The sequence below is a fragment of the Schistocerca americana genome, chromosome X (genome assembly GCF_021461395.2).
Source record: "Schistocerca americana isolate TAMUIC-IGC-003095 chromosome X, iqSchAmer2.1, whole genome shotgun sequence".
NCBI classification, from domain to species: Eukaryota; Metazoa; Arthropoda; class Insecta; order Orthoptera; family Acrididae; genus Schistocerca; species Schistocerca americana.
This window is the reverse complement of record NC_060130.1, coordinates 938,459,106-938,484,844: the sequence shown is the minus strand read 5'-3', so window position 1 is coordinate 938,484,844 and position 25,739 is coordinate 938,459,106. Positions and strand designations below refer to the sequence as shown.

The following is a 25,739-nucleotide window of genomic DNA, read 5'->3' as shown; positions in this document are numbered from 1 at the left end:
AAACAACCTTTATATAATGACTTTTTGAGGTATTATAAGAGATGGAGGAAAAGTTCTCTTTGTTGATAACAGTAACATTATCATCATTGATGAAACACCAGAACTTCTATTAGAGAAAGCAAATGGAATCTTGGATAATATTTATGACTATAAACCATCTTCACTGAAACACTTGTTGGTCAATAATTTGCTGCTCTTAGACTCATAGTTTTCATTTATGTCACAGTACAAACACTCCATGTATTTATCACTTACACATCTCATGTAAACAAACCCTCTTACTACAGCTCTAAATGTTTTGAAGAGAGTTCTGGAACATCCACTAACACTTAATATGACAAATAACTGTCAAATATTTTAACCTAGAGGTATATGAAGCCATTCAAACCAGTTTCATCTTATTTTTATATGAACAACCTATATACCCAAACGCAGATAAATCACAATTATTGAGGAAATAACAGTGCAATAATTTGTATTTTTAGTTCATGTTTCTTATTCATTGATATTAAATAAATAACTTTCAGATATATATGTTCTTGATTAATGCTAATGAATTTCTTTGCTTTACAGATACCAGATAAATTTGATGAGAAATATATATGTGATAAGTATCCAGCACTCTATCAAGAAACCATGAATTCAGTACTGAATCAAGAAGTTGGACGTTTCAATACTCTGTTAAACACCATTAAAACTAGTCTTCATACACTTCTAGATTGTGTTAATGGTTTATCATCCCTCACTTCTACATTTGAAGATGTTATCCTTTCCTTGGTGGAGAATCGAGTTCCTTCTCTCTGGATTAAAGCATCATATCCCAGTGTGAAACTACTAGGTAGCTACATCTCAGATCTGCAAAAACGTGTAAATTTTTTTAAAGTAAGTAATCATTACTCAGAAGATTATTCAGTTATTTATGTTAGGGAAATTTTCATGATGATATTGGTTTTTGTTCATTGTTTCCATTCATATTAATGACATGCAACACTAAGAGGGTAAAAATTTATATGCACTATTTGTCCTCATACTTTGTGAAATTTAGTCTTGGAGCACCACCACTATATATTAATTACACAGCTCATAATTATATCTGGCTCCATATTCCTCTGTTATGTCCCTGAGGGTAAAAATTTATATGCACTATTTGTCCTCATACTTTGTGAAATTTAGTCTTGGAGCACCACCACTATATATTAATTACACAGCTCATAATTATATCTGGCTCCATATTCCTCTGTTATGTCCGTGAGGGTAAAAATTTATATGCACTATTTGTCCTCATACTTTGTGAAATTTAGTCTTGGAGCACCACCACTACATATTAATTACACAGCTCATAATTATATCTGGCTCCATATTCCTCTGTTATGTCCCTGTTTCGTTTTGAATTGTGTCTGTTTGTAATTACTGAATTAACATATTTTAACTCCATTTAATAGCAGTTCCACCGTCCTTACATTGAAGTTTGTATGGATATTCTTTGCACACAGAATATGTCAGGAAGACTTATACTGAACCGATTGTCTATTGTCACACAAAAATGAATGAATTGGAGGGAGACAACAGCAAGTGTGCGGTACCACCCAGTGGTGAAACGTGCTGCTGAGTACAGTATGTTCAAGTTGAAATGCTGGTACACAACCCATGCCACCTAGATCCTTACCTCCAGCACCAGCTTTTCTGAATTACATTGATAGAAGTTATCCTTGCAACCAGGGCCATTTCTAACACTAGGCAAGACTAGGGAGCAAAATTTTAGGTTTGGCAAAGGGTGGAAAAAATTAATTTCAAACAGAGTTAAATTGAGCAAATGAGGACAAAAAATGAAAAAGATGAGAAATTAAAACATTGACTGTTTACAAAAGCATATGCAACACTTACTTCATAAGTCCTTACTTACTCTGATGAAAGTAAACACACTGCCTCTACCTACTTGTCGGCTGCTGCAGGCAAATGATGACAGTAGTAGTTTATCGTTCCCAGGAACCTAAGGAGCTCTTTGTATGTGGTAGGGAGTGGCATGTATAAGACTGATTGCGCCTTAGGTTCAGGGGTGTGTATACTGGTGGCCGAGACTGTGTACCCCAAGAATTGGACAGATTGTTGGTGCAGTTGCAGTTTGTCAGTGCTGATCTCCATTCCATTTGATGGGGGAGCGTCCTTTACTATCGTCATGTGGTGTTCATGATCTTGTGCAGATTTGCTGCAGATCAGTATATCATTGAGATGTACTAAATAGAAGTCAAGCTGGAGTAAGAGAGAGTCAATAATGCGTTGTCACATCTGGGTGGTGTTTTTTAACCCAAATAGCATGAACTGGTACTCATACAACACGAAAGAGGTGCTAATTGCCTTTTTCAAAATGTCTTTGGGTACAACTGGGATTTGGTGATAAGCGTGTTTGCAATCCAGTGCGCTGGAAATTATAGCACCCACGAGTAGCTGAGTGAAGTTGGAACTGTTTCATATAGGATATTTGACCAGCACAGTTCTAGCATTCAAGCATCTGTAATCGCCACACATACAAAAGGAGCCATCCTGTTTAGGAGTGAGGTGTATGGGTGACAACCAGTTATTATCGGAGGGATGTAAAATTCCCGCCTCAAGAAGTTCCTATATTTTCTGGCGAGCCGAGCATAACTTGAGTGGGTTAAGGCGACGAGCCTTGAGACGAATAGATGGGCCCTCAGATGTGATGATGTGGTGAACAGTTCCGTTCATGACGTTGGAAACTGAATGTTCAACGACTGCGCACAGGCAGGGTGTGGTGTCGGTTGATTTATTAGGGGCACATGGCTTGGAAGCAGCATAGTTGTCTGCTCAAGAGGGGAATGGCAGCGAAAAAGTCACGTTTTTGTTATGTTCGGCTAGCGCAGATGGAATTTGAGAGTACTGAGCATGAGGCGGGCACGAGTGGTGTGCGTAGATGCTGACTATTGTCTGTAGTGTGCGAGAGAGGCGCGCTCAACGGTGGCGACGCTGCTGACACACATGGAGCTATGGAGCAAGCCTTGTGAGGAGGTTCAAGAGGGGGGAAATGTTTATCAACACACTGGGCAGGCGCTCACGTGGTGGCACGGGCGTGGTCAGAGCTGGGTTAAGGCGACGAGCCTTGAGACGAATAGATGGGCCCTCAGATGTGATGATGTGGTGAACAGTTCCGTTCATGACGTTGGAAACTGAATGTTCAACAGCTGGATTTTCATGAGAGTGTGTGTGTCAGTTTGTGAAACAAGTGAGAGATGGGACACACCATTTGATGGGGGTGGGGGAGGCAGTGGTAACACTGTGTGGTTGCGACTGGAGTCTCATGAGATAGGTATGGTGTTGCTAACCTATGTGCTGTTGTCAGCAGACCTGTCAGGTGTGGCAGATGCAGGCTCGGGTGTTGGCACTGCTGAATGGTGTGATTAGATGTAGGCTGTAATTGCACAAGCTCGTCCTGTTGGGTGCAATGCGATATTGCAAAACGGCATTCTCACAGCGGAGGGCACATGTCTTGGCACTTTCTGCCAGGACGCGATTCACAATTGCACAAGACCTGCTCGCGTGAGCCACTCACTGATGCACTAACCAGTTAATGGCGTTTACACTCGGAGCAGGTGGTAGAGCACAGTCACATGGGATGTGAGAGTTACAGGTGTGGTGAAACAGAGAACCTCAAATGACGTTTAAAGATGATAAGAAGTCAATTCCCAGGATTGGTTCTGATGTCCACCACATGGAAAATCCAGGGGAGGGAGATTCCTTTAGAGAGGCAGAGTTGAAGCTCGACAGAGCCGCAGGTCTCGAGTATTGATGAGTTCACGGCTCTTAGGAGAGAGCGTGTGCATGTGAGGGGGCATGTGACCATCAATTTAGGTATGACTGAGACATCAGCCACAGTGTCCACAAAGAAGTTGCAGCTCAAAGAACAGTCTTTGACCTAAAGGCAGCCATTTGACAGGACAGAGACATGGATGGAATGTAGCATGGGTTGGCACATATCGGATGATTGGCTTTTCGGATGCTTGCATAGGGGGACGGCACTTCCTTGTGTAGTCGCCAAATATGGTGTGGTACCAACAGTGAGGGTACGTTGGAAGAGGAGGTGGTCGATCATCCTCTATGTGTTCAGTTTTGTACTGCAGGGTAGTAGGTGCAGGTGCAATATACAGCGGCTCAGTGGGCGGAGTGTGTGCATGCCGAGTGCCAAGTGGCGCTGCAATCTGGGAGGCCGAGCGCAGTTGGGAGAGGTACCAGTGCAGGAGTACCAATCTGTGGCATGATCTCCTGCTGGTAGCACTGGTGTGTGAGTGACTAAAACTGGTCAGCCATCTGCAGGTGCAAACTGATGGATTCCAGGGCGTGGGGGAGGAGATGAACCTGGAGATCTGCAGGCAGGTTTGATAACCACACCGACCACAGGGTTTCGTCAGGCATTATCTGCTCAAGAGGCACAGCTGGTGCCAAAGCTCAGATAGGGTGCAGGCACTGAGATGTTCCTTGTGCAGTATTCGCAGAATAACCTCTTGTGGGGAACGCGAAAGGTGATTGATGATAGTCTGTTTTGCGAAATCATACTTTGAAGTTAGCGGCGGCATCAGAAGTAGGTTGCAGATCAGGTCTGTGTGGCCACGCGTTTGAGTCATGAGGCACAGGAATTCTGAATCGTCATCAGTGATGCGGTACAGTTCAAACAAGTTCTCCAATAGTGCAAACCACATTGCTGGGTTGTCCTCAGATGGTGCGGGCAGGGTCGGTAAGCGGCCTGATGGTGGCAACGAAGGTGTAGCTCATTCCATATGTGAGTCCCTTGTATCACTCATATGACATGGATGCTGGGCTGGCGCAGTTGACACAAACGGCACTGTGTAAGGTGCAAGCAAGCAGTCTGTCGGAGCAGATGAGAATGGCACCAAAGCATTAGGAAATGAGGCTCTATAACTGTCCGTTGCAACATTCACAGTGCAGAAGTCCAACATGGAAGGCATGGCTTGCACCATCTGAAAGGCGAGTGTGTGAATGGCTGCAGATGAATGCTCCCTCATTACACCCTATCTCAGTTACAAGATACCAATCATAAGCTACAATGATCAAAAGCCACACTTTCTGAATTTTACTAGAGGCATTCCCCAAGGACTAGCACTTGGGCCACTACTGTACATAATATCCATAAATGACATGCCCAGCAATATACCATGCAAATCTGTCCTTTATGCAGATGATACAACTTTCATCAATTCTGGTTAGGACATAAATGAACTGAAGGAGCAGAGTAAAGATTCCCTCAGGTTATCCAGTTTTTGGTCTGAAGCCAATGAGTTAGCTATTAAATATGAAAAGATTGTAAACATTTCTTTCATTTTTTCCAGTGCTGATGTTGAGTCCATGATAACAGTAAACTACTGGAGCATCCAAGGAAATATTCCAGAATTATTGTTAGGAACAGAAAGCTTGTTGAAACCGGAAAGGAACAGCAGCGAAATCCTAAGTTCAGATTGGAATATTTATCATCAGAATAGGTTGTATCCGGTGGTAGTGGCATATTTGCTGCAGTAAAAAATTACATAATATCTAGCAAGGTTAACATGGATCCTGAAAGTGAACTAGTCTGGGTGGAGTTAAGCATCTAAGGTCAGTCAGAAATGGCAATCAGATGCTTTTATAGACTGTCTCATTCAGGACCTCTAGTGGTAGAACACTTCAGAGAGAACATGCATAATGTCATTAACCTTTCCAAATCAAGATGTTAGAATAGGGGATGGCTTCAACTTGCCAGGTATAGATTGAGAGTCTCATGCTATCAAAACTGGTGCCAGAGACATGGATTTGTCTGACATTATTGTGAATGAACAGTCTGAATATTACCTTGAGGAGATAATTTACTCATTAAACATAGAATACATAAAATATAAATCTCAACACCATAGTAATTACTAAAGAACATAAATACATGTCATATTGTCCAATACAAAGATAAATCTAGTTTTTATCCAATCTAACTAAAAGCCTGTCATATCGGCCGCCGCACAGCAGCCATCAACTTGGCGTGGTGTGCTACAACATGCTCAGCACATAGCGAGTACGATGTCAACAACTGGCACAAGTGAATGTGTCGTCGCGAGGTTAGGGGCAGCGTACACACCACTATCGATATGGATTACCCTGGCGACGCTGCCCTTGCCACCAGAGTGAGCTACCGTATAAAGGTGCCATCTACCAACACTCTGATTGGCCGGACCTGCGGATTTAAGCAAGCTCCCTGAGCCCGTTTAACCTGTTCAATCTTCGCCGATGGCTGTGTTACTACCCGGCTGCTGGATTCACGACGACCGAACTGTACTGTGGCCACCCTGGCTGGAAACTTGAGACACGTCGGTATCGACTGGTTGGCTGTGGTTTGGACTTGTATTCTCTACTAGTGACTCTGTTTTCTCCTTGGCGCTACAGCAAGCAAAGTGTTGTGTAGTCGAACTTAAGTTTTGTTTTGAGTGACGGAAGGTCAAATAAATTTGGTTATCACGGAATATTTTTTGTGTTATAGTGCGGACATAACAAAGCCTAAGAGAGTTTGGTCGATCATAATACAGCCCCTCCTTTCAATCATCATATGAATGTCAAAATGGTAGATAACTGATCATGGAATAGAAAATCAACTATAATTGTTTAGTACTGGAAAGGCATCAGAACCAGATGAGATACCTGTAATATTCTACAAACATTATCCAAAAGAATTTGCTACCCTTCTGGCAGTAATTTAGCATAGTTTGCTGGAGCAATGAAGAGTGCATAGTGACTAGAAAAAGCACATGTTATTCCTGTTTGCATAAAGGGTCATAGGACAGATGCACATAACTATAGGCATATATCCTCAATCTATTGTAAAATTATGTAACATATTTTATATTCAAGAATTGTAACATTTTTGGAGAATGAAAATCTCCTCTACAAAAATTGTCATGGATTTGGCAAACAGAGATGTTGCAAATCTCAGTTCACTCTGTTCCTCCATGAGATCCATAGTGCTGTAGACAGTGGCACTTGGGTTGATGTCATGTTCCTTGACTTCAGGAAGTCATTTGACGCCACCCCACTCTGTTGTTTATTGAAATAAAATATGAGTTCACCATGTATAAGGCCAGATTTACCACTGAATTCAAGAGTTCCTTACAGACAGAACTCAACATGCCACACTTAATGAAATAAGATTGACAGATGCAAAGATAATTTCCAGAGTACTCCAAGGGAGTGTGACAGTACTGTTACTGTTTACAATGTACAGAAATGATCTGTTAGATAGTGTTGGAAGCTCCTCAAGACTGTTCATAGATGATATGGTTGTCTGTAAGAAATCAGCAATGCCAGAAGCCAGTATCAGTTCACAGAAAGACCTGCAGAGGATACATTAATGGTGCAGGCTCTGGCAATGACCCTAAACATAAATAAATGTAACATATTGTGCATATGTAGAAAAAGAAATCCACTAATGTACAACTGATTGTGCATACACAGGAAAACAAATCCACTTATATACAAATGCACTTTTGACGACAAATTTCTGGAAGCAGCATTACCATAAAATACTTATGAGTAACTATCTGGAGCAACCTTCAGTGGAATGATCACATACAACAAATAGTAAGAGGAGCAAATGCCAAACTGAGATTCATAGGAAGAATCTTAAAGAAATGTAACTCATCCACAAAAGAAGTGCCTTAGAAGGCACTTATCTGATTGATTCTTGGGTATTGCTCATCAGTCTTGGAACCTTATCAGGTAGGACTGATAGGTGAGATAGAGGAGATACAATAAAGAATGGCACTTTTTGTCACAGGACCAAATTTGTTGTAGTCTTTAATTAGATTCAATACATTTAGCTTAACTATATTCCATGTCAATGCAGAAGGGTTGTAACAGTTCTTTTTACACATTTTCATAGCATTTTGTCATGAAACAATAATTATTAACAACCACTTTTATAGCTTATCTACCTAATGTGATTATGCTTTCAACATATCATCATCCTGTATTACATTTCTCATTGTAAAATCCCTTATTTTCCACAATATGATAGGTCACCTCCCCCCATGAACCATGGACCTTGCTGTTGGTGGGGAGGCTTGCGTGCCTCAGCGATACAGATGGCCGTACCGTAGGTGCAACCACAACAGAGGGGTATATGTTGAAAGGCCAACCAAACATGTGGTTCCTGAAGAGGGGCAGCAGCCTTTTCAGTAGTTGCAGGGGATGATTGACTGATCTGGCCTTGCAACACTAACCAAAATGTTGCTGTGCTGGTACTACGAACGGCTGAAAGCAAGGGAAAACTACAGCCATAATTTTTCCCGAGGGCATGCAGCATTACTGTATGGTTAAATGATGATGGCGTCCTCTTGGGCAAAATATTCCAGAGGTAAAATAGTCCCCCATTCGGATCTCCGGGCGGGGACTACTCAGGAGGACGTCGTTATCAGGAGAAAGAAAACTGGCATTCTACGGATCGGAGCGTGGAATGTCAGATCTCTTAATCGGGCAGGTAGGTTAGAAAATTTAAAAAGGGAAATGGATAGGTTGAAGTTAGATATAGTGGGAGTTAGTGAAGTTGGGTGGCAGGAGGAACAAGACTTTTGGTCACGTGAATACAGGGTTATAAATACAAAATAAAATTGGGGTAATGCAGGAGTAGGTTTAATAATGAATAAAAAAATAGGAGTGCGGGTAAGCTACTACCAACAGCATAGTGAACACATTATTGTGGCCAGGATAGACATGAAGCCCACACCTACTACAGTAGTACAAGTTTATATGCCAACTAGCTCTGCACATGATGAAGAAATTGATGAGATGTATGATGAGATAAAAGAAATTATTCAGGTAGTGAAGAGAGATGAAAATTTAATAGTCATGGGTGACTGTAATTCGAGAGCAGGAAAAGGGAGAGAAGGAAACATAGTGGGTGAATATGGATTGGGGGAGAGAAATGAAAGAGGAAGCCGTCTGGTAGAATTTTGCACAGCGCATAACTTAATCATAGCTAACACTTGGTTCAAGAATCATAAAAGAAGGTTGTATACATGGAAGAATCCTGGAGATACTAGAAGGTATCAGATAGATTATATAATGGTAAGACAGAGATTTAGGAACCAGGTTTTGAATTGTAAGACATTTCCAGGGGCAGATGTGGACTCTGACCACAATCTATTGGTTATGAACTGTAGATTAAAACTGAAGAAACTGCAAAAAGGTGGGAATTTAAGGAGATGGACCTGGACAAACTGACTAACCCAGAGGTTGTACAGAGTTTCAGGGAGAGCATAAGGAAACAATTGACAGAAATGGGGAAAAGAAATACAGTAGAAGATGAATGGGTAGCTCTGAGGGATGAAGTAGTGAAGGCAGCAGAAGATCGAGTAGGTAAAAAGATGAGGGCTAGTAGAAATCCTTGGGTAACAGAAGAAATATCGAATTTAATTGATGAAAGGAGAAAATATAAAAACACAGTAAATGAAGCAGGCAAAAAGGAATACAAACGTCTCAAAAATGAGATCGACAGGAAGTGCAAAATGGTTAAGCAGAGATGGCTAGAGGACAAATGTAAGGATGTAGAGGCTTATCTTACGATGGGTAAGATAGATACTGCCTACAGGAAAATTAAAGAAACCTTTGGAGAAAAGAGAGCCACTTGTATGAATATCAAGAGCTCAGATGGAAACCCAGTCCTAAGCAAAGAAGGGAAAGCAGAAAGATGGAAGGAGTATATAGAGGGTCTATACAAGGGCAATGTACTTGAGGACAATATTATGGAAATGGAAGAGGATGTAGATGAAGATTAAATGGGAGATACGATACTGCGTGAAGAGTTTGACAGAGCATGGAAAGACCTCAGTCGAAACAAGGCCCCGGGAGTAGACAACATTCCATTGGAACTACTGACGGCCTTGGGAGAGCCAGTCCTGACAAAAATCTACCATCTGGTGAGCAAGATGTATGAGACAGTCAAAATACCCTCAGACTTCAAGAAGAATCTAATAATTCCACTCCCAAAGAAAGCAGGTGTTGACAGATGTGAAAATTACCGAACTATCAGTTTAATAAGTCACGGCTGCAAAATACTAACGCAAATTCTTTACAGATGAATGGGAAAACTGGTAGAAGCCGACCTCGGCGAAGATCAGTTTGGATTCCACAGAAATGTTGGAACACGTGAGGCAATACTGACCCTATGACTTATCTTAGAAAATAGATTAAGGAAAGGCAAACCTACATTTCTAGCATTTGTAGACTTAGAGAAAGCTTTTGACAATGCTGACTGGAATACTCTCTTTCAAATTCTGAAGGTGGCAGGGGTAAAATACAGGGAGCGAAAGGCTATTTACAATTTGTACAGAAACCAGATGGCAGTTATAAGAGTCGAGGGGCATGAAAGGGAAGCAGTGGTTGGGGAGGGAGTGAGACAGGGTTGTAGCCTGTCCCCAATGTTATTTAATCTGTATATTAAGCAAGCAGTAAAGGAAACAAAAGAAAAATTCGGTGTAGGTATTAAAGTCCATGGAAAAGAAATAAAAACGTTCAGGTTTGCCGATGACATTGTAATTCTGTCAGAGACAGCAAAGGACTTGGAAGAGCAGTTGAACGAAATGGACAGTGTCTTGAAAGGAGGATATAAGATGAACATCAACAAAAGCAAAACAAGGATAATGGAATGTAGTCGAATTAAGTCAGGTGATGCTGAGGGAATTAGATTATGAAATGAGACACTTAAAGTAGTAAAGGAGTTTTGCTATTTGGGGAGGAAAATAACTGATGATGGCCGAAGTAGAGAGGATATAAAATGTAGACTGGCAATGGCAAAGAAATAGTTTCTGAAGAAGAGAAATTTGTTAACATCGAGTATAGATTTAAGTGTCAGGAAGTCGTTTCTGAAAGTATTTGTATGGAGTGTAGCCATGTATGGAACTGAAACATGGATGATAAATAGTTTAGACAAGAAGAGAACAGAAGCTTTCGAAATGTGGTGCTACAGAAGAATGCTGAAGATTAGATGGGTAGATCACATAACTAATGAGGAGGTGTTGAATAGAATTGGGAAGAAGAGGAGTTTGTGGCACAACTTGACAAGGAGAAGGGACCGGTTGGTAGGACATGTTCTGAGGCATCAAGGGATCACAAATTTAGCATTGGAGGGCAGTGTGGAGGGTAAAAATCGTAGAGGAAGTCCAAGAGATGAATACACTAAGCAGATTCAGAAGGATGTAGGTTGCAGTAAGTACTGGGAGATGAAGCAGCTTTCACAGGATAGAGTAGCATGGAGAGCTGCATCAAACCAGTCTCAGGACTGAAGACAACAACAACAACATGATAGGTCAGATGGAAAGAAGGATCTATGAATGGACCTTGGAAGCACTTTCTTGTTGCTGTCATCATTTAAAGCTCATATGTACACAGCCACTCTCTCTCCCAATGCTACATCCCAGTTGCTGCTAATAGTGATGACAGTTGGACCAGCTGAACACAGATAAGGTAGGAAAGTGAAGGAGTAGCAGGTGGTGTAGGACAGGGTAAGGAGAGAAAATAAAAATGGAGATACACACTGTACAGCTGCTGGCACCTTTGCAAATAGGTAGGGGGCATAACAGGTGAATGTTGTGATATATAGCTAGAAGATATTACAGGTAGAGGATCCAAACTGAAAGCTAAAAGAAAAGATGACAGTTGTCTATGGTAGACTGTGGGTAATCATTCATCCCTATCTGCTGCTCAAAATTCCCCCTATTTGGTCACCGGTCACCTAGCTTCATATAGGTATTTTTTTCCATCCTGAGTTTCTTAATACTGTACAATGCTATATGTATTTGGAAGCTTGTGGAAGTTGTACTTAAAAAGAGATTTTTACACTTTATCCACAAAAATTTACTGTACTTTTACAGTATAATGTATAATCCGAAAACTTTGTTTCACTGGTGTTACAGGACTGGTGTGAAAAAGGAATACCATCATCTTTTTGGTTACCAGGATTCTTCTTCACTCAAGCCTTTCTTAGTGCAATTAAGTTAAATTATGCCAGAAAACATGGCATTCACATTTGCATGTTGGACTTTGACTTTGAAGTTCTTTCAGTTTATTCTGTGAATGAGGCTCCAGATGATGGTGTCTATACATATGGATTGTTTTTGGATGGTGCTCGTTGGGATTGTATCAGGTGATTACTTTGTTAAATCAGTATTCCATATTTGGTATTTTATGATATCTTGTGTATTCACAATGAAAATACTAGGTAGCAGCACCATAAGTAGATGGTTAAGACTACTTAGATTTCTGACAGTGTTGTATTGCATGTAACACTCCAACATGTCATTCAGTATTGCAATGTACTGCTGGTCATTAAAATTGTAATACAATTAAGGCAGGAAATAACAAATGTCAAATTGGCATGATGTGTAGCATATGCTTGGCTAGGTAAATGATTAACATTTCACTGCAACTGCACTACATAAGCCAATTTACATTCTGTATATGAGAAAATATTACTCAATGGATTTCTCATTCAGAAATCACATTTTATTGTTGGTTGCTTGTAAGAAGATTGTGTTATGCATTGTGTAAATAGGAAAAATGATTACTAGCACATGCCGGAGCTCAGCAACAGTAGGAAAGCCCATCAAGAATGTGGTTCATTTCACAATATTGGTACTCACATTTATCAGATTCTGTGACTGTCATGCAAAAATGGAATAGATGAGTTCAGGGGAGCCATACTGAATGCAATGCAGGTTCTCAATGGCTCCATGTGACTGGTACCTGAGAATGTGGACAGATTGTTCACTCAGCTGTGCATGAATGTACAGCCATGTCTCATAAGTTGAGTCAGGAAATGGACTCGTTTACAGCAAGACAAGTATCCTCATTGACAGCGCAGTGACCTCTGGAGCTCTGTGGACTGTCAGCATGGTAACCACTGTTGTGGCTTCTCCCAACATGGCAGCAGAGAGACAACACTGGATACAGCAAAGATGCCACTCTTCCAAATAGATGTTGTGGTGTCACTCCTGTGTGTCCAGTGCAGTAATTGGGTGCACAAGCTCAGGTGCACCTCTTTCTGCTGCCACATCAAGGGTAGCTGCTGTAACAGGCACTGTGATACAATCCATGGTGCCCAGTGGATACTCATCTTGCTGCAAACCGTCTTGTTTCTTGACTCATGATGTGTGACATGGCAGTGTGATACTGCATTGTTGAGCAAACAGTATGTCTCTCCTATCAAACATTAGTAATGCAGGGCCATTGAAACCCTGCGTAATACTGGATATGATCCTTCTGGAACCACTGATTCTACATTTGCACGAAAATCGTAGGATTCTGGCCAGCGTAAGCAGTGATGTCAAGGAATGACAAGCTGCAGTCTCAATAGGCCACACTCCTACTGTTGCTGAATTTTGATGTGTGTTGATAGAAGCTTCTTCTTCCTACGTGAGACATAACACAATCATCTTACAAGCAAAACACTTTCAAATATGATTTTGGAGAGAGACACTCACTCCTTAATCTTCCCTTACAAACAGAACATAGGTGGTATTACTATAGCCACTTTTTTGATGTGCTGAAATCATAATGCATGTCACCTTCATGCTCTTGCAATTGTAATAGCCAGCAGAGTAAATAAATTTGGATTATCCATGCTCAATAATAAACTCATCCATGGCCTAGTAATAAATATCTGTCCAAATATCAGTGTTCTGATAATTTCTATTTCAGTTAGTGATGTAATTCTTGAAACTAAAGTAAAACAACACTTTTCCTGTTTTATTGTAAGTAGCCTATTCACACAGCACAGTTGCTAAAAATTTGCACTCACTGATCTGACATAGGCCTTCATCATAATTGGCGTACATAATGTTCATATTGCCAATGGCTTTCCTGCAGTGGTAACACTGGTTCCTGTCAGATCACCAAAGTTAAGTACTGTTGGGCTTCCCTAGGACTTGGCTGGGTGACTGTCAGCCTGCCAAGTGCTGTTAGCATGCGGGGTGCACTCAGCCCTTTTCAGGAAAATTGAAGAGCTACTTGATTGAGAAGTAGTGGCTCCGGTCATGAAAACTGACAACAGCCAAGAGAGTGATGTGCTGACCATATGTCCCTCCATATCACATCCAGTGATGCCGGAAGGCTGAGGATTACAAGACAGTTGGTCAGTACTATCGGGCATTCCAAGGCCTGTTTGGACAGAGTTTAGTTTCAATTTAATGTTCCTATTGCTATAGTTCCCATAAATCACTTTACTTCTGTATTCAACTTAAACAGTTATTCTCTCATTAACACAAATTCAAATATTGGGATTCATGCATTCCCAACATCCATAACGTTTCACAGTTCAGATCAATTTCTACTTCTTAATTCAATTTCACAACATCAGTCTCCACTGAAGTGCCAAAGAAACTGGCATAGGCATGTGTATTCAAATACAGTGATGTATAAACAGGCAGAATATGGCGATGCAGTCGGCAATTCTTATATACGACAACAAGTGTCTGGCACAGTTGTTAAATTGGCTACTGCTACTGCAATGGCAGGTTATCAAGATTTAAGTGAGTCTGAATATGGTGTTATATTTGGTGCAGGACACAGCGTCTCTGGGGTAACGATGAAGTGAGGATTTTCCTGTACAGCCATTTCATCTGGTATAACATCAAATCTCTGATATCGCTATGGCTGGAAAAAGACCCTGCAAGAACGGGAGAAATAACAACTGAAGAGAATCATTCAACATGACAGAATTGCAACCATCCACAAATTGCTGCAGATTTCAATGCTGGGCCATCAACAAATGTCAGCTTGTGAACCATTCAATGAAACATCATCGATATCGGCTTTAGGAGATGAAGGCCCACTCGTGTACCCTTAATGACGACATGACACAAAGCTTTATGCCTTACCTGGGCCCACCAACACCGAAATTGGACTGTTGATGACTAGAAACATGTTACCTGGTTGTATGACTTTCATTTCAAATTATATCAAGTGGATGGACATGTGTGAGTATGGAGACAACCTCATGAATCCATGGATCCTGCATGTCAGCAGGGGACTGTTCAAGCTGGTGGAGGCTCTTTAATGGTGTGGGTCACTTGCAGTTGGAGTGATATGCGACACATAACATATCTAGATATGACTCTGATAGGTGACACATATTTAAGCATCCTGTCTGATCACCTGCATCCATTCATGTCCATTGTGCATTCCAACAGACTTGAGCAATTCCAGCAGGACAATGTGGCACCTCACATGTCCAGAATTGCTACAGAGTGGCTCCAGGAACACTCTTCTGAATTTAAACGCTTCTTCTGGCCGCCAAACTCCCCAGACATTAACATTGTAGAGAATATCAGGGATGCCTTACAACATGCTGTTCAGAAGAGATCTCCAGCCCCTCGCTCTCATATGGATTAATGGACAGCCCTGCAGGATTCATGGTGTCAGTTCCCTCCAGCAATACTTCAGACATTAGTGAAGTCCCTGATACGTCATGTTGCAGCACTTCTACATGCTCGTGGGGGCCCTACACGATATTACGCAGGTGTACCAGTTTCTGTGGCCCTTTAGTGTATTAATCCCTTAGTGTTGCCTTGATAGTTTTGACAGTTCCTTCATTTAAATAAATCTCACTGCTGTGGTCCATGCATTTCTCATTACCTCACAGTTTTGATTCTTGTGTCAGACCCTTTTGTACAACTGCCCACTCCAGACTACTTACTCACCTACAGTCAGTAATTTAATCTTATGAATCTAAAGGCATAGAACATTTCCACAGACCACTGTTTCTCACAAAAATTCTGAAAATTTTTAAAATAAAGACAAAATTAATTAAACTTTAAAAGAAATATTATGAACTAAGTTAAAATTGCTTATGCCAGCTCTCATTTGTGTAATACTAATTTACATGTAACAGTCTATTCTTTTATTCTTCTAAAAGGTTAATCATTGAGTCAAAATAGAAGTATTGTTTAAGTGTTTCAATTAAATTGTTGGTAAATGTGTATAGTGTGTACAACTGCATGTTTGTATGAAAGAAAATAAGGAAAAGATAGTGTACTACTCACTGTAAAGATAACACATTGAGATGCAGACATATCTAATGAAGAAATAGAAACACATTTAGCTTTTGGCAAAAGCCTCTTTCAGGAAAGGAAATGCACACACATTCATTCACACAAACAAGCACATCTCACACACATGTGACTGCCATCTCTGGCAGCACTGACCAGAATGCTACTGTCATGTAGAATGGAAACAGCAGTCTGGAGGGGGCAGGGAAGGGGAATGGATGGCAGAGTATGGGTGGGGGGAGATAAGAGTGCTGTCTGGCAGACTGTGCAGAGACTAGATTGCCAACAGGTACAGTATAATGGCGTTGCAGGCAGAGAGGGGAAAGGGAGGGGAGAGGAAACAGATGGCAAAAAAGGAGAGGAGCAGGAAATGGGGAAGATGGGCAGGTGCATTGGCTGTGATTGGTTAACAATGAGGGTGAGAGGACGAGAATAGGGGGGAGATGATAGGACAGAGGGGGAAGCTGTTGGGTGGAGGGTGTAGAGATAGTAAGTTACCAAAGGCTGAAGGCCAGGATAATTTCGGGAGTGGAGAATGTGTTGTAAGGATAGCTCACATATGTGCAGTTCACAAAAGCTGGTGGTGGAGCAGAGAATACAGCTGGCCCAGGTTGTGAAGTTGCCATTGAACCCATGCATTTTATGTTCAGCTACATGTTGTACCACAGGATGGCCTGTGATCACTTCGTTTGTTGCTATTCTCTATAGTGTTAACCTTCTCAGTATCCATTCTTTCTCTTCTTTCTTGTGTTTATTCCCCACCTTGAAAACCACAAATATTTATGAGCCACCCTGTGACAATGATCTAATGCACACACAACACATGGTTACATGACCACATGTATTGTTGATGAAGCATCTGAGACCCCAGATTCTTAAAATTATAATTATTGCTATTGATCCCTCTTCCTCTCTCATCCTTACATAGGTCTGAATTTTATTTTTCACACCTACCCATGCCTCAAAAACTTGTGACCCTTGACATAACTAATCCCCTTTCCCACTTTCTTCTCTTATTCCAACACATGCATAATCCTGTACCACATCCATTCCTTTTCTCCCACGTTTCTGTACATTTTTTAACGTATTTGTGCGTATTTTTATGTAGTTTCGCTCATTTTTGCGTATTTTTACGTATCTGTTGGTCTTTTTTTAATGTGTATTTATGTTCTTTTATGTCTCTTTTCTGTTATCCAGCTCCCCTCACAACTGTCAAACACTGTCATTTGCCCATTTCCGCATCATTCAAAGTGGACCCCTGTTCCATCTTTCTGCACCAGTTCAAAAAAGTACCCCTTTCCCTGGCTAAAACGCATTGCCACATCCTGTTTCAATTATGCCTAAACCATGGAAGCACGCAAGCACCCCCCCCCCCTTTTTCCCAATAGCCTAACCATAGAAATTCCTTTCTCTGTGCCCCACCCTTACTTTCACAAGGACCTTCATCTTTTCAGATCCCACCAGTCCCTGGCCCTCACAAACCTGATACTGCAAAAACACATATTTATGGCACAGCCATTCCAGAACCATCTCTGTTCACTCCACAAGTTTCTGGTAATGCGCAATCCTGCTAAATACATCACATCTCTGAAACTGTATCCCTTGTTCTCCAGCAACTGGAGGAGCTTTCCAGACACTACCTCCATAAGTTATCCAATCTGCTGACATCCTACTGCCACTTCACACCACCACTATCCAAAGCCTATCCTACCCACAGTTTTCCTCCTTGTCAACCCCTCATAGCACCCAGCTCCTGCCTAGATGACCTTTTCAACTTGTCACATCCCACCAAACCCCGTACCAAAACTCCACCAAATTCAGATCTGAAACATCCCCAGAACACTATTGCTAACCTTTCCAGCAAAACCCTCATCCCCACAGAAGCTTCAGTTCTATTCAAAGACCTCTCTTTTAGCCCTAACCCCAAATTAACCATAGTGGATTTGTAAGAAACCTATTCTCCTTTTCCTGATCCCTGCAATGGAAACACTTCTTTGCCACCAGTCCTGCCAGCCAAATCCAGCCTGATCCCAACTTTGAACCCTGCCTTTTGAGTTCATACCACGACCAATCTTCATCCCCCCCACCAACCATACCCTGGTCACCTTCCAGGAATGCCTTACCTTCAACTTGGCCTCATCTTCCTTGCCCAAGTCCCTTCCTCAGAACAGCAACCTATCTGAAGAAGAAGGGCCAGCCATACACAACCTCAAGAAAACACCTGACCTAATCATTCTACCTGCAGGCAAATTTTCCACCACCATCGTCATGATCACAGTGACTGCCTGGTGGAAGCCTCTGCCAGTTATCTGACTGCTTCACCTATAAATTCTGCCAGAGTGTTCCCATCCCAGATGCCCAACATAATCTCCAATCCCTGCTTAAACCCCTTGAATCCATTTCCCTCCACACTATCATGACACCCACTGACAGACACAACTTCTACATGCTTCACAAAATCCACAAACCCAACAATCCTGGGACCCCATTGTTGCTGGTTACTGGGCTCCAACTGAAAGAACTTTGGCCCTCATTGACCAACGCCTCCAATGAGTTGCCTGTAATCTAGCCTGATGTCAAAGACGCCAACCACTTCCTTCACCTACTCTCCACCCTCCCAACCCCTTTACCTTCTGGTTCCCTACTCAGCACTGTTGATGCCACTTCCCTGCACCAACATCCCTCATGCCCATAGTCTTACTTCTGTTGAACACTATCTTTCCCAGCATCTTTCAAACTCCAAACCTACTGCCCTGTTAAGGTATACAAACAAATATTCAGCACAACCATATGCACCTGAATGGCACCCTCATATGCCAACCTGTTTTTCAAGCATCTGGAGGAGACCTTCCTAGCCTCCCAAAATGCCAAATCCTTAGCCTGATTCAGGTTCATTGATGATTTCTTGGTGATCTGGACCAGGGCCAAGAGACCTGATCATCATTCCTTCACAATGTTAGAACCTCAACCCAAAGTTCACCTCCTCCTCTCTGATGGCTCCATCTACACCTCTGTCCATATTAAACCAACAAACAGTACCAGCATTTTGACAGCTGTCATCCCTTCCACACCCTACCATAAAACATGGCCATCTGGGGACAGAGTATCTGTAGTGGCAGAAACTCCCTGGTGCAGCATGCTGAAGCTCTCACTAAGGCCTTCACAGACAGACACTATACCCCAGACCTAGTTTGCAAACAAATCAACCATGCCATTTCCCCACATACCCACCACCCCCAAGAACCAGCTACAAAGGAGTGCCCCCTTTGTCACCCAGTACCACGCCAGACTAGAACAACTCAACCATATCCTTTGTCAGGGCTTTGATTATCTATCATCATGCCCTGAAACTACAGAAATCCTGCCCAAAATCCATCCCACCCCTCCTGAAGTTTTGTTCTGACATCCACCCAACACCCACAACAGCCTATTCCATCCCCATGCCACTTCCAATCCCAATCCCTTGCCACAGGGATTATATCCCTGTGAAAGACTGAGGTGCAAGACCTGTCCAATCCATCCATCCAACACTTCCTATTCCAGCCCCGTCACAGGCTTAACCTATCCCACCAGATGCCGGGACACCTGTGAATACCATTTGGATACTCCCCTACACTACCATCTTTTCTGAACTACACATATGGGATTTATCTTTACAACAGATTCTCTGTTCTTGAGATTATCCCGGTCTCAACTTACTGTAACCTAATACCCCTGCATCCTCCATCCAACAGTTTCAAAAGCTTCCACACCCTCTGACTATGACCTCCTCCCTATTCTCATCCCCTTACCCTCTCTCTGCCGGCCACGGTGGCCGTGCAGTTCTGGCGCTGCAGTCCGGAACCGCGAGACTGCTACGGTCGCAGGTTCGAATCCTGCCTCGGGCATGGGTGTGTGTGATGTCCTTAGGTTAGTTAGGTTTAAGTAGTTCTAAGTTCTAGGGGACTTATGACCTAAGATGTTGAGTCCCATAGTGCTCAGAGCCATTTGAACCATTTACCCTCTCTGTGTGCTGCTCTCAAGCAATTCACATTCCCATTTTTCCCCTTCCCTTCTCGTCTTCTTTTTTGCTCTCCATTTTCCCTCCCCCCTCCCCCTCACTGTCTGTTCGTGGTCTAGACCCTGCACATTCCACAAGACAGCACTCATATCTCTCTCTGCATTCCACTTCTCTGCCCACTTCATATTGCTGATTTCGTTCTACCTGATAGTTGCATTCCGGTGTGAGCTGCAAGAGAAGGTGGTCATGTGTGTGTGACAAGTGCTTGCTTGTGTGAATGAATGTGTATCTGTTTTCTTTCTTGAAGGAGGCTTTGGCTGAAAGCTAAATGTGTAATAGTCTTTTGTTGTTATTGTCTATACCCAAATGTGCCACTTTTACAGTCAGAAGCAAACTACCTTTTCCTTATGTTGTCAATATTCCAACACGGAGTACCCATCGTTTGATTTAATGTGAAACAAAAGAACAATATACACTCCTGGAAATTGAAATAAGAACACCGTGAATTCATTGTCCCAGGAAGGGGAAACTTTATTGACACATTCCTGGGGTCAGATACATCACATGATCACACTGACAGAACCACAGGCACATAGACACAGGCAACAGAGCATGCACAATGTCGGCACTAGTACACTGTATATCCACCTTTCGCAGCAATGCAGCCTGCTATTCTCCCATGGAGACGATCGTAGAGATGCTGGATGTAGTCCTGTGGAACGGCTTGCCATGCCATTTCCACCTGGCGTCTCAGTTGGACCAGCGTTCGTGCTGGACGTGCAGACCGCATGAGACGACGCTTCATCCAGTCCCAAACATGCTCAATGGGGGACAGATCCGGAGATCTTGCTGGCCAGGGTAGTTGACTTACACCTTCTAGAGCACGTTGGGTGGCACGGGATACATGCGGACGTGCATTGTCCTGTTGGAACAGCAAGTTCCCTTGCCGGTCTAGGAATGGTAGAACGATGGGTTCGATGACGGTTTGGATGTACCGTGCACTATTCAGTGTCCCCTCGACGATCACCAGTGGTGTACGGCCAGTGTAGGAGATCGCTCCCCACACCATGATGCCGAGTGTTGGCCCTGTGTGCCTCGGGCGTATGCAGTCCTGATTGTGGCGCTCACCTGCACGGCGCCAAACACGCATACGACCATCATTGGCACCAAGGCAGAAGCGACTCTCATCGCTGAAGACGACACGTCTCCATTCGTCCCTCCATTCACGCCTGTCGCGACACCACTGGAGGCGGGCTGCACGATGTTGGGGCGTGAGCGGAAGACGGCCTAACGGTGTGCGGGACCGTAGCCCAGCTTCATGGAAACGGTTGCGAATGGTCCTCGCCGATACCCCAGGAGCAACAGTGTCCCTAATTTGCTGGGAAGTGGCGGTGCGGTCCCCTACGGCACTGCGTAGGATCCTACGGTCTTGGCGTGCATCCGTGCGTCGCTGCGGTCCGGTCCCAGGTCGACGGGCACGTGCACCTTCCGCCGACCACTGGCGACAACATCGATGTACTGTGGAGACCTCACGCCCCACGTGTTGAGCAATTCGGCGGTACGTCCACCCGGCCTCCCGCATGCCCACTATACGCCCTCGCTCAAAGTCCGTCAACTGCACATACGGTTCACGTCCACGCTGTCGCGGCATGCTACCAGTGTTAAAGACTGCGATGGAGCTCCGTATGCCACGGCAAACTGGCTGACACTGACGGCGGCGGTGCACAAATGCTGCGCAGCTAGCGCCATTCGACGGCCAACACCGCGGTTCCTGGTGTGTCCGCTGTGCCGTGCGTGTGATCATTGCTTGTACAGCCCTCTCGCAGTGTCCGGAGCAAGTATGGTGGGTCTGACACACCGGTGTCAATGTGTTCTTTTTTCCATTTCCAGGAGTGTATATCAAAGGTACCCAAACAATATGGAGTATTTTTAATAATTTGGAAGGCAAATGATGGCTTGTAAATAGTAATAAAAAATTTCACTTCATACCCTGTTCAAAACTGGCATAATATTGACTTTTAAATCACTTCCTTTAGGGAAAAACGCCTGACTGCACTATACAGGGTGTAAACGGTATAAGGCGCCAAAATTATACGGATGGTACATCTCTGTGTGCTTTGCAAAAAGTCTAATGACATTTTCTTGCATCATGTACTTTATTTTTGTATTATTAAAAGCTAATGTTCGTAGGATAGATAGTATACGCATTTCTGTTTACGTAGTCAACCGACAGTACACGGAGTACCGAGCTTATTGCCTACAATGACGGGGCGGCCAGAGAAAGGCAACGAGCCGACCAGAGGATTGAAATCATTGGACGTGTACAACGACGTGGTGTGATAATCAGGTGGTACCGAAAAAAGGAATGTAAACGGTTTTTGGGTTGTGAAGAATGTGTAATTCGCTTTACGTGAATTGAATACAACCAGTCTGTTTCTCAACAAGTTGATAACGAAGGTCGTAGTAGTAATGACAAGCTAATATCAAACACAATGTATTTCCATTAGTACAAATTCAATCAATCACCAAGTAGATAGTTGTGCATTATTTACAATCAACTGTTTCACCTTTTTACGGCAATGCCATAACGAATACTAAATTCACATTATTTTCCTTCTGTACAACAACATCGTAACGAAAAGAAAACCCATTACCCTGTACTTCGTTTCCTCTTACACCAATACCACAATAAATGTTCGAAATGACCACCATTCGCTTCTACACATGCTTCATTACGGCGAACCCAGTTTCATTGCACTCGTTCACACACATGCACATTGGCCTTTATGGTATTAGGAGCATCTAAAATCTTCTGCGTCAATTCGTCCACATTATTTACTGGCTCGGCGTAAACAAGTTCTTTCATATGGTCCCAAAAGTAAAAATCCAGTGGATTTAAATCAGGGCTGCGTGCTGGCCATCGACGTGGACCCGAACGCCCGATCCATCGTCCTGTAAATCGACTATCCAAAAATCTGCGTACTCTGTGACCAATGTGGGGTGGAGCACCATCGTGGAGGATCCACATGTTATGACGTATGCCTAACGGAATGTCTTCTAACATCGGTGGTAACAATGTTTCCTCTAGAAACGTTCGGTAATAGTTACCAGTCAAACGTGCAGGTAAAACATAGGGCCCAATAATGTAATTATCGAGCATACCCGCCCTCACATTTACGGAAAATCGTCGCTGAAAATGTGTTGCCACTACGTGGCGAGGATTGTGTACACTCCACGTGTGCATGTTATGGAAATTAGTTATTCCGTCGCGAGTGAAACACGCTTCACCTGTGACGAGTATTTTGTTGACAAAATCATACTGCGCACTGTGTAACAAAAACCACTCTGAGAATTCACGTCGTGGAGGGAAACCTTGTTCTTCCAATGTTTGTACGCGTTGAATGTGGTGAGGCCGCAGACGCTCCTCTTACAAAGTGTACGATATACCCACGTGGCGGGCGATGCTTCTAGTACTCTGAGAAGGATCCTCCTGGATGCGGTCCAGAATTCTTCCCTCAGCTTGCAATGTACGATCGGCGCGTTGTGGGCCTCTGCCTTCTGCGCGGGGCAGTAAAGAGCCAGTATCTCTCAATCTAAGGAAATTAAATACGTACTCGTCAGTTGTATTCTGTCATGATGTAACAAAAACGGAAAGCATATCAGAAGATACGTTTCGCATACGGACGAAAATTTACAAAGGTGCAGATAACAACTGTACTGTATTAAGATGTAAATGCATAATAATCGCATACAAGTAGAGAATAACAATGACACAAACCTTTGGTGGACAGCAGCAAATGTCTTTCGTGCAGGAAGTCGTCGTTGTGGGAAGCGTTCTCGATAAATTCGTACAGCTGCCCTCGCAACACCTTTTGCCTCGCCATAAATTAAATGCATAGTTCACCTATAGTAAGTCTCCTTTCCATCTTAACAGTTAACAGAGTTGCAATAACACCTGCACAGGTTACTCGCCTACTGTCGTCGCTCGGTGTATTAAAATGACGCAGCCACTCAGGCCGCAGTTGCCTATGTGTTTACGATTTACGCTCGCGATGTCAACACGCGCAGCGGGCAATAACAGGAACCGATTGCTTACGTACGAGAACGGCCAAGTATCTACTTTTCCAAAACCATTATCCTGAGACGAACTGTTTTTTTCTGGGACAACCGTAGGGAATACGCAAACATGTTACTAGACATTTTTGTCAAGCATTGCGAGATGTGCCATCTGTATAATTTTGGCGCCTTATACCGTTTACACCCTGTATCTTTCCTTTCTCTGAAAGCTAGGCGGACAGGGGGCACAGCCCACATTTGCACACAGCTTTGGGTCCCCTTGACATATATTAATGTTAAATATAACACACCCTCGACAGATTTAATTGAGAGAGTGGTATATTATGTAGGACAAAAAGAATTTTTAGCATCTTCGAAAATTGAAATTAACGTGATTTGGACTGGTACATTTTATGTATTTCTGTTAAACTTTGAAAACATTATAATGTCACAATATACAAAAACAAACCTCTTGCATATTAAATTAGAAACTAACCACCACTTCACACATATAAAATTAAACAAGCAAACAGAAAATGAATAATTTTATTCTAATAAAAATCTCAGGAATGACATCTGAAATAAACAAAAACTTGAAAATGTGAATCATAACTGATGATTAAATCTAGTAACCTGTTCAGTATGTTGTGCTATTCTTTGGAAAATACATGCTTTATTATTTCAGCACATTATAAAATTCCTTAGTTCTTGGATTTGTTAACCTCAGCTGGAACTGAATGGTTTCCTTTTCATTAATTAACTATTGATATTACATTGTAGAATGGTTGAACTTGCAAAACAGGTCACCAGAACACTTGACTAATTGCACTGTAGTATTTCTATTGTAATTCAGAAGTGGCGAATGTCAGCACCCAAGCTTTAGCCAACTTTTTTGGCATATATCTACATGTAATTGCTGTGTTTTTGTGTTAGGGTCATTTGGTGTTGTGATTCATCCATTCATTCATTCATTTACACATGATGTTCACTAAATCCCACCATGAAGAAGAGTCTTCACAGATGTCAAGCGAGTCAAGCTATACAACTGAGGTGTATTTGGTGTTGTGACTCATTACCAAAGACTGGAAAGTTGCACAGGTCACATAAATATTCAAGAAAGGCTATAGAAGTAATCCACTAAATTACAGGCCCCTATCATTAACATCGATATGCTGCAGGATTTTGGAACATATATTGTACCTGAACATTATGAATTACCAGTACCTTGAAGAGAACTGTTAATTGACACACAGTCAACACAGATTCAGAAAACATCATCCTTGTGAAGCACAACTAGCTCTCTACTCACAGGAAGTGTTGAGCGCTATCAATAAGAGGTTTCAAATTGATTCCATATTTCTAGATCTCACAAGCAGCTTTTAATCAAATTGTGTACTTATGGAACATCATCTCAGTTATGTGAGTGAATACGTGATTTCCTGTCCCAGAGGACACAGTTTGTAGTAATTGAAGGAAAGTCACTGAGTAAAACAGAAGTGATTTCTGGCAAACCCAAGGTAGTGTTCTAGCCCTCTGCTACTCCTTATCTATGTAAATGACTTAGGAGACAATCTGAGCAGACATCTTAGGTTGTTTGC

At 42.5% G+C, this 25,739-nt stretch overlaps 1 protein-coding gene across 1 annotated transcript in view; it reads left to right on the top strand.

The window, feature by feature from the left end:
* Positions 1 to 25,739, top strand: part of LOC124556412 (dynein axonemal heavy chain 7-like) — a 746,268-nt gene that overhangs the window by 707,824 nt on the left and 12,705 nt on the right. Inside the window, exons 32-33 of the mRNA XM_047130371.1 lie at positions 574 to 882; positions 11,955 to 12,184. Coding sequence (XP_046986327.1) covers positions 574 to 882; positions 11,955 to 12,184 — 539 coding nt within the window. The remainder of the gene's footprint in view (positions 1 to 573; positions 883 to 11,954; positions 12,185 to 25,739) is intronic.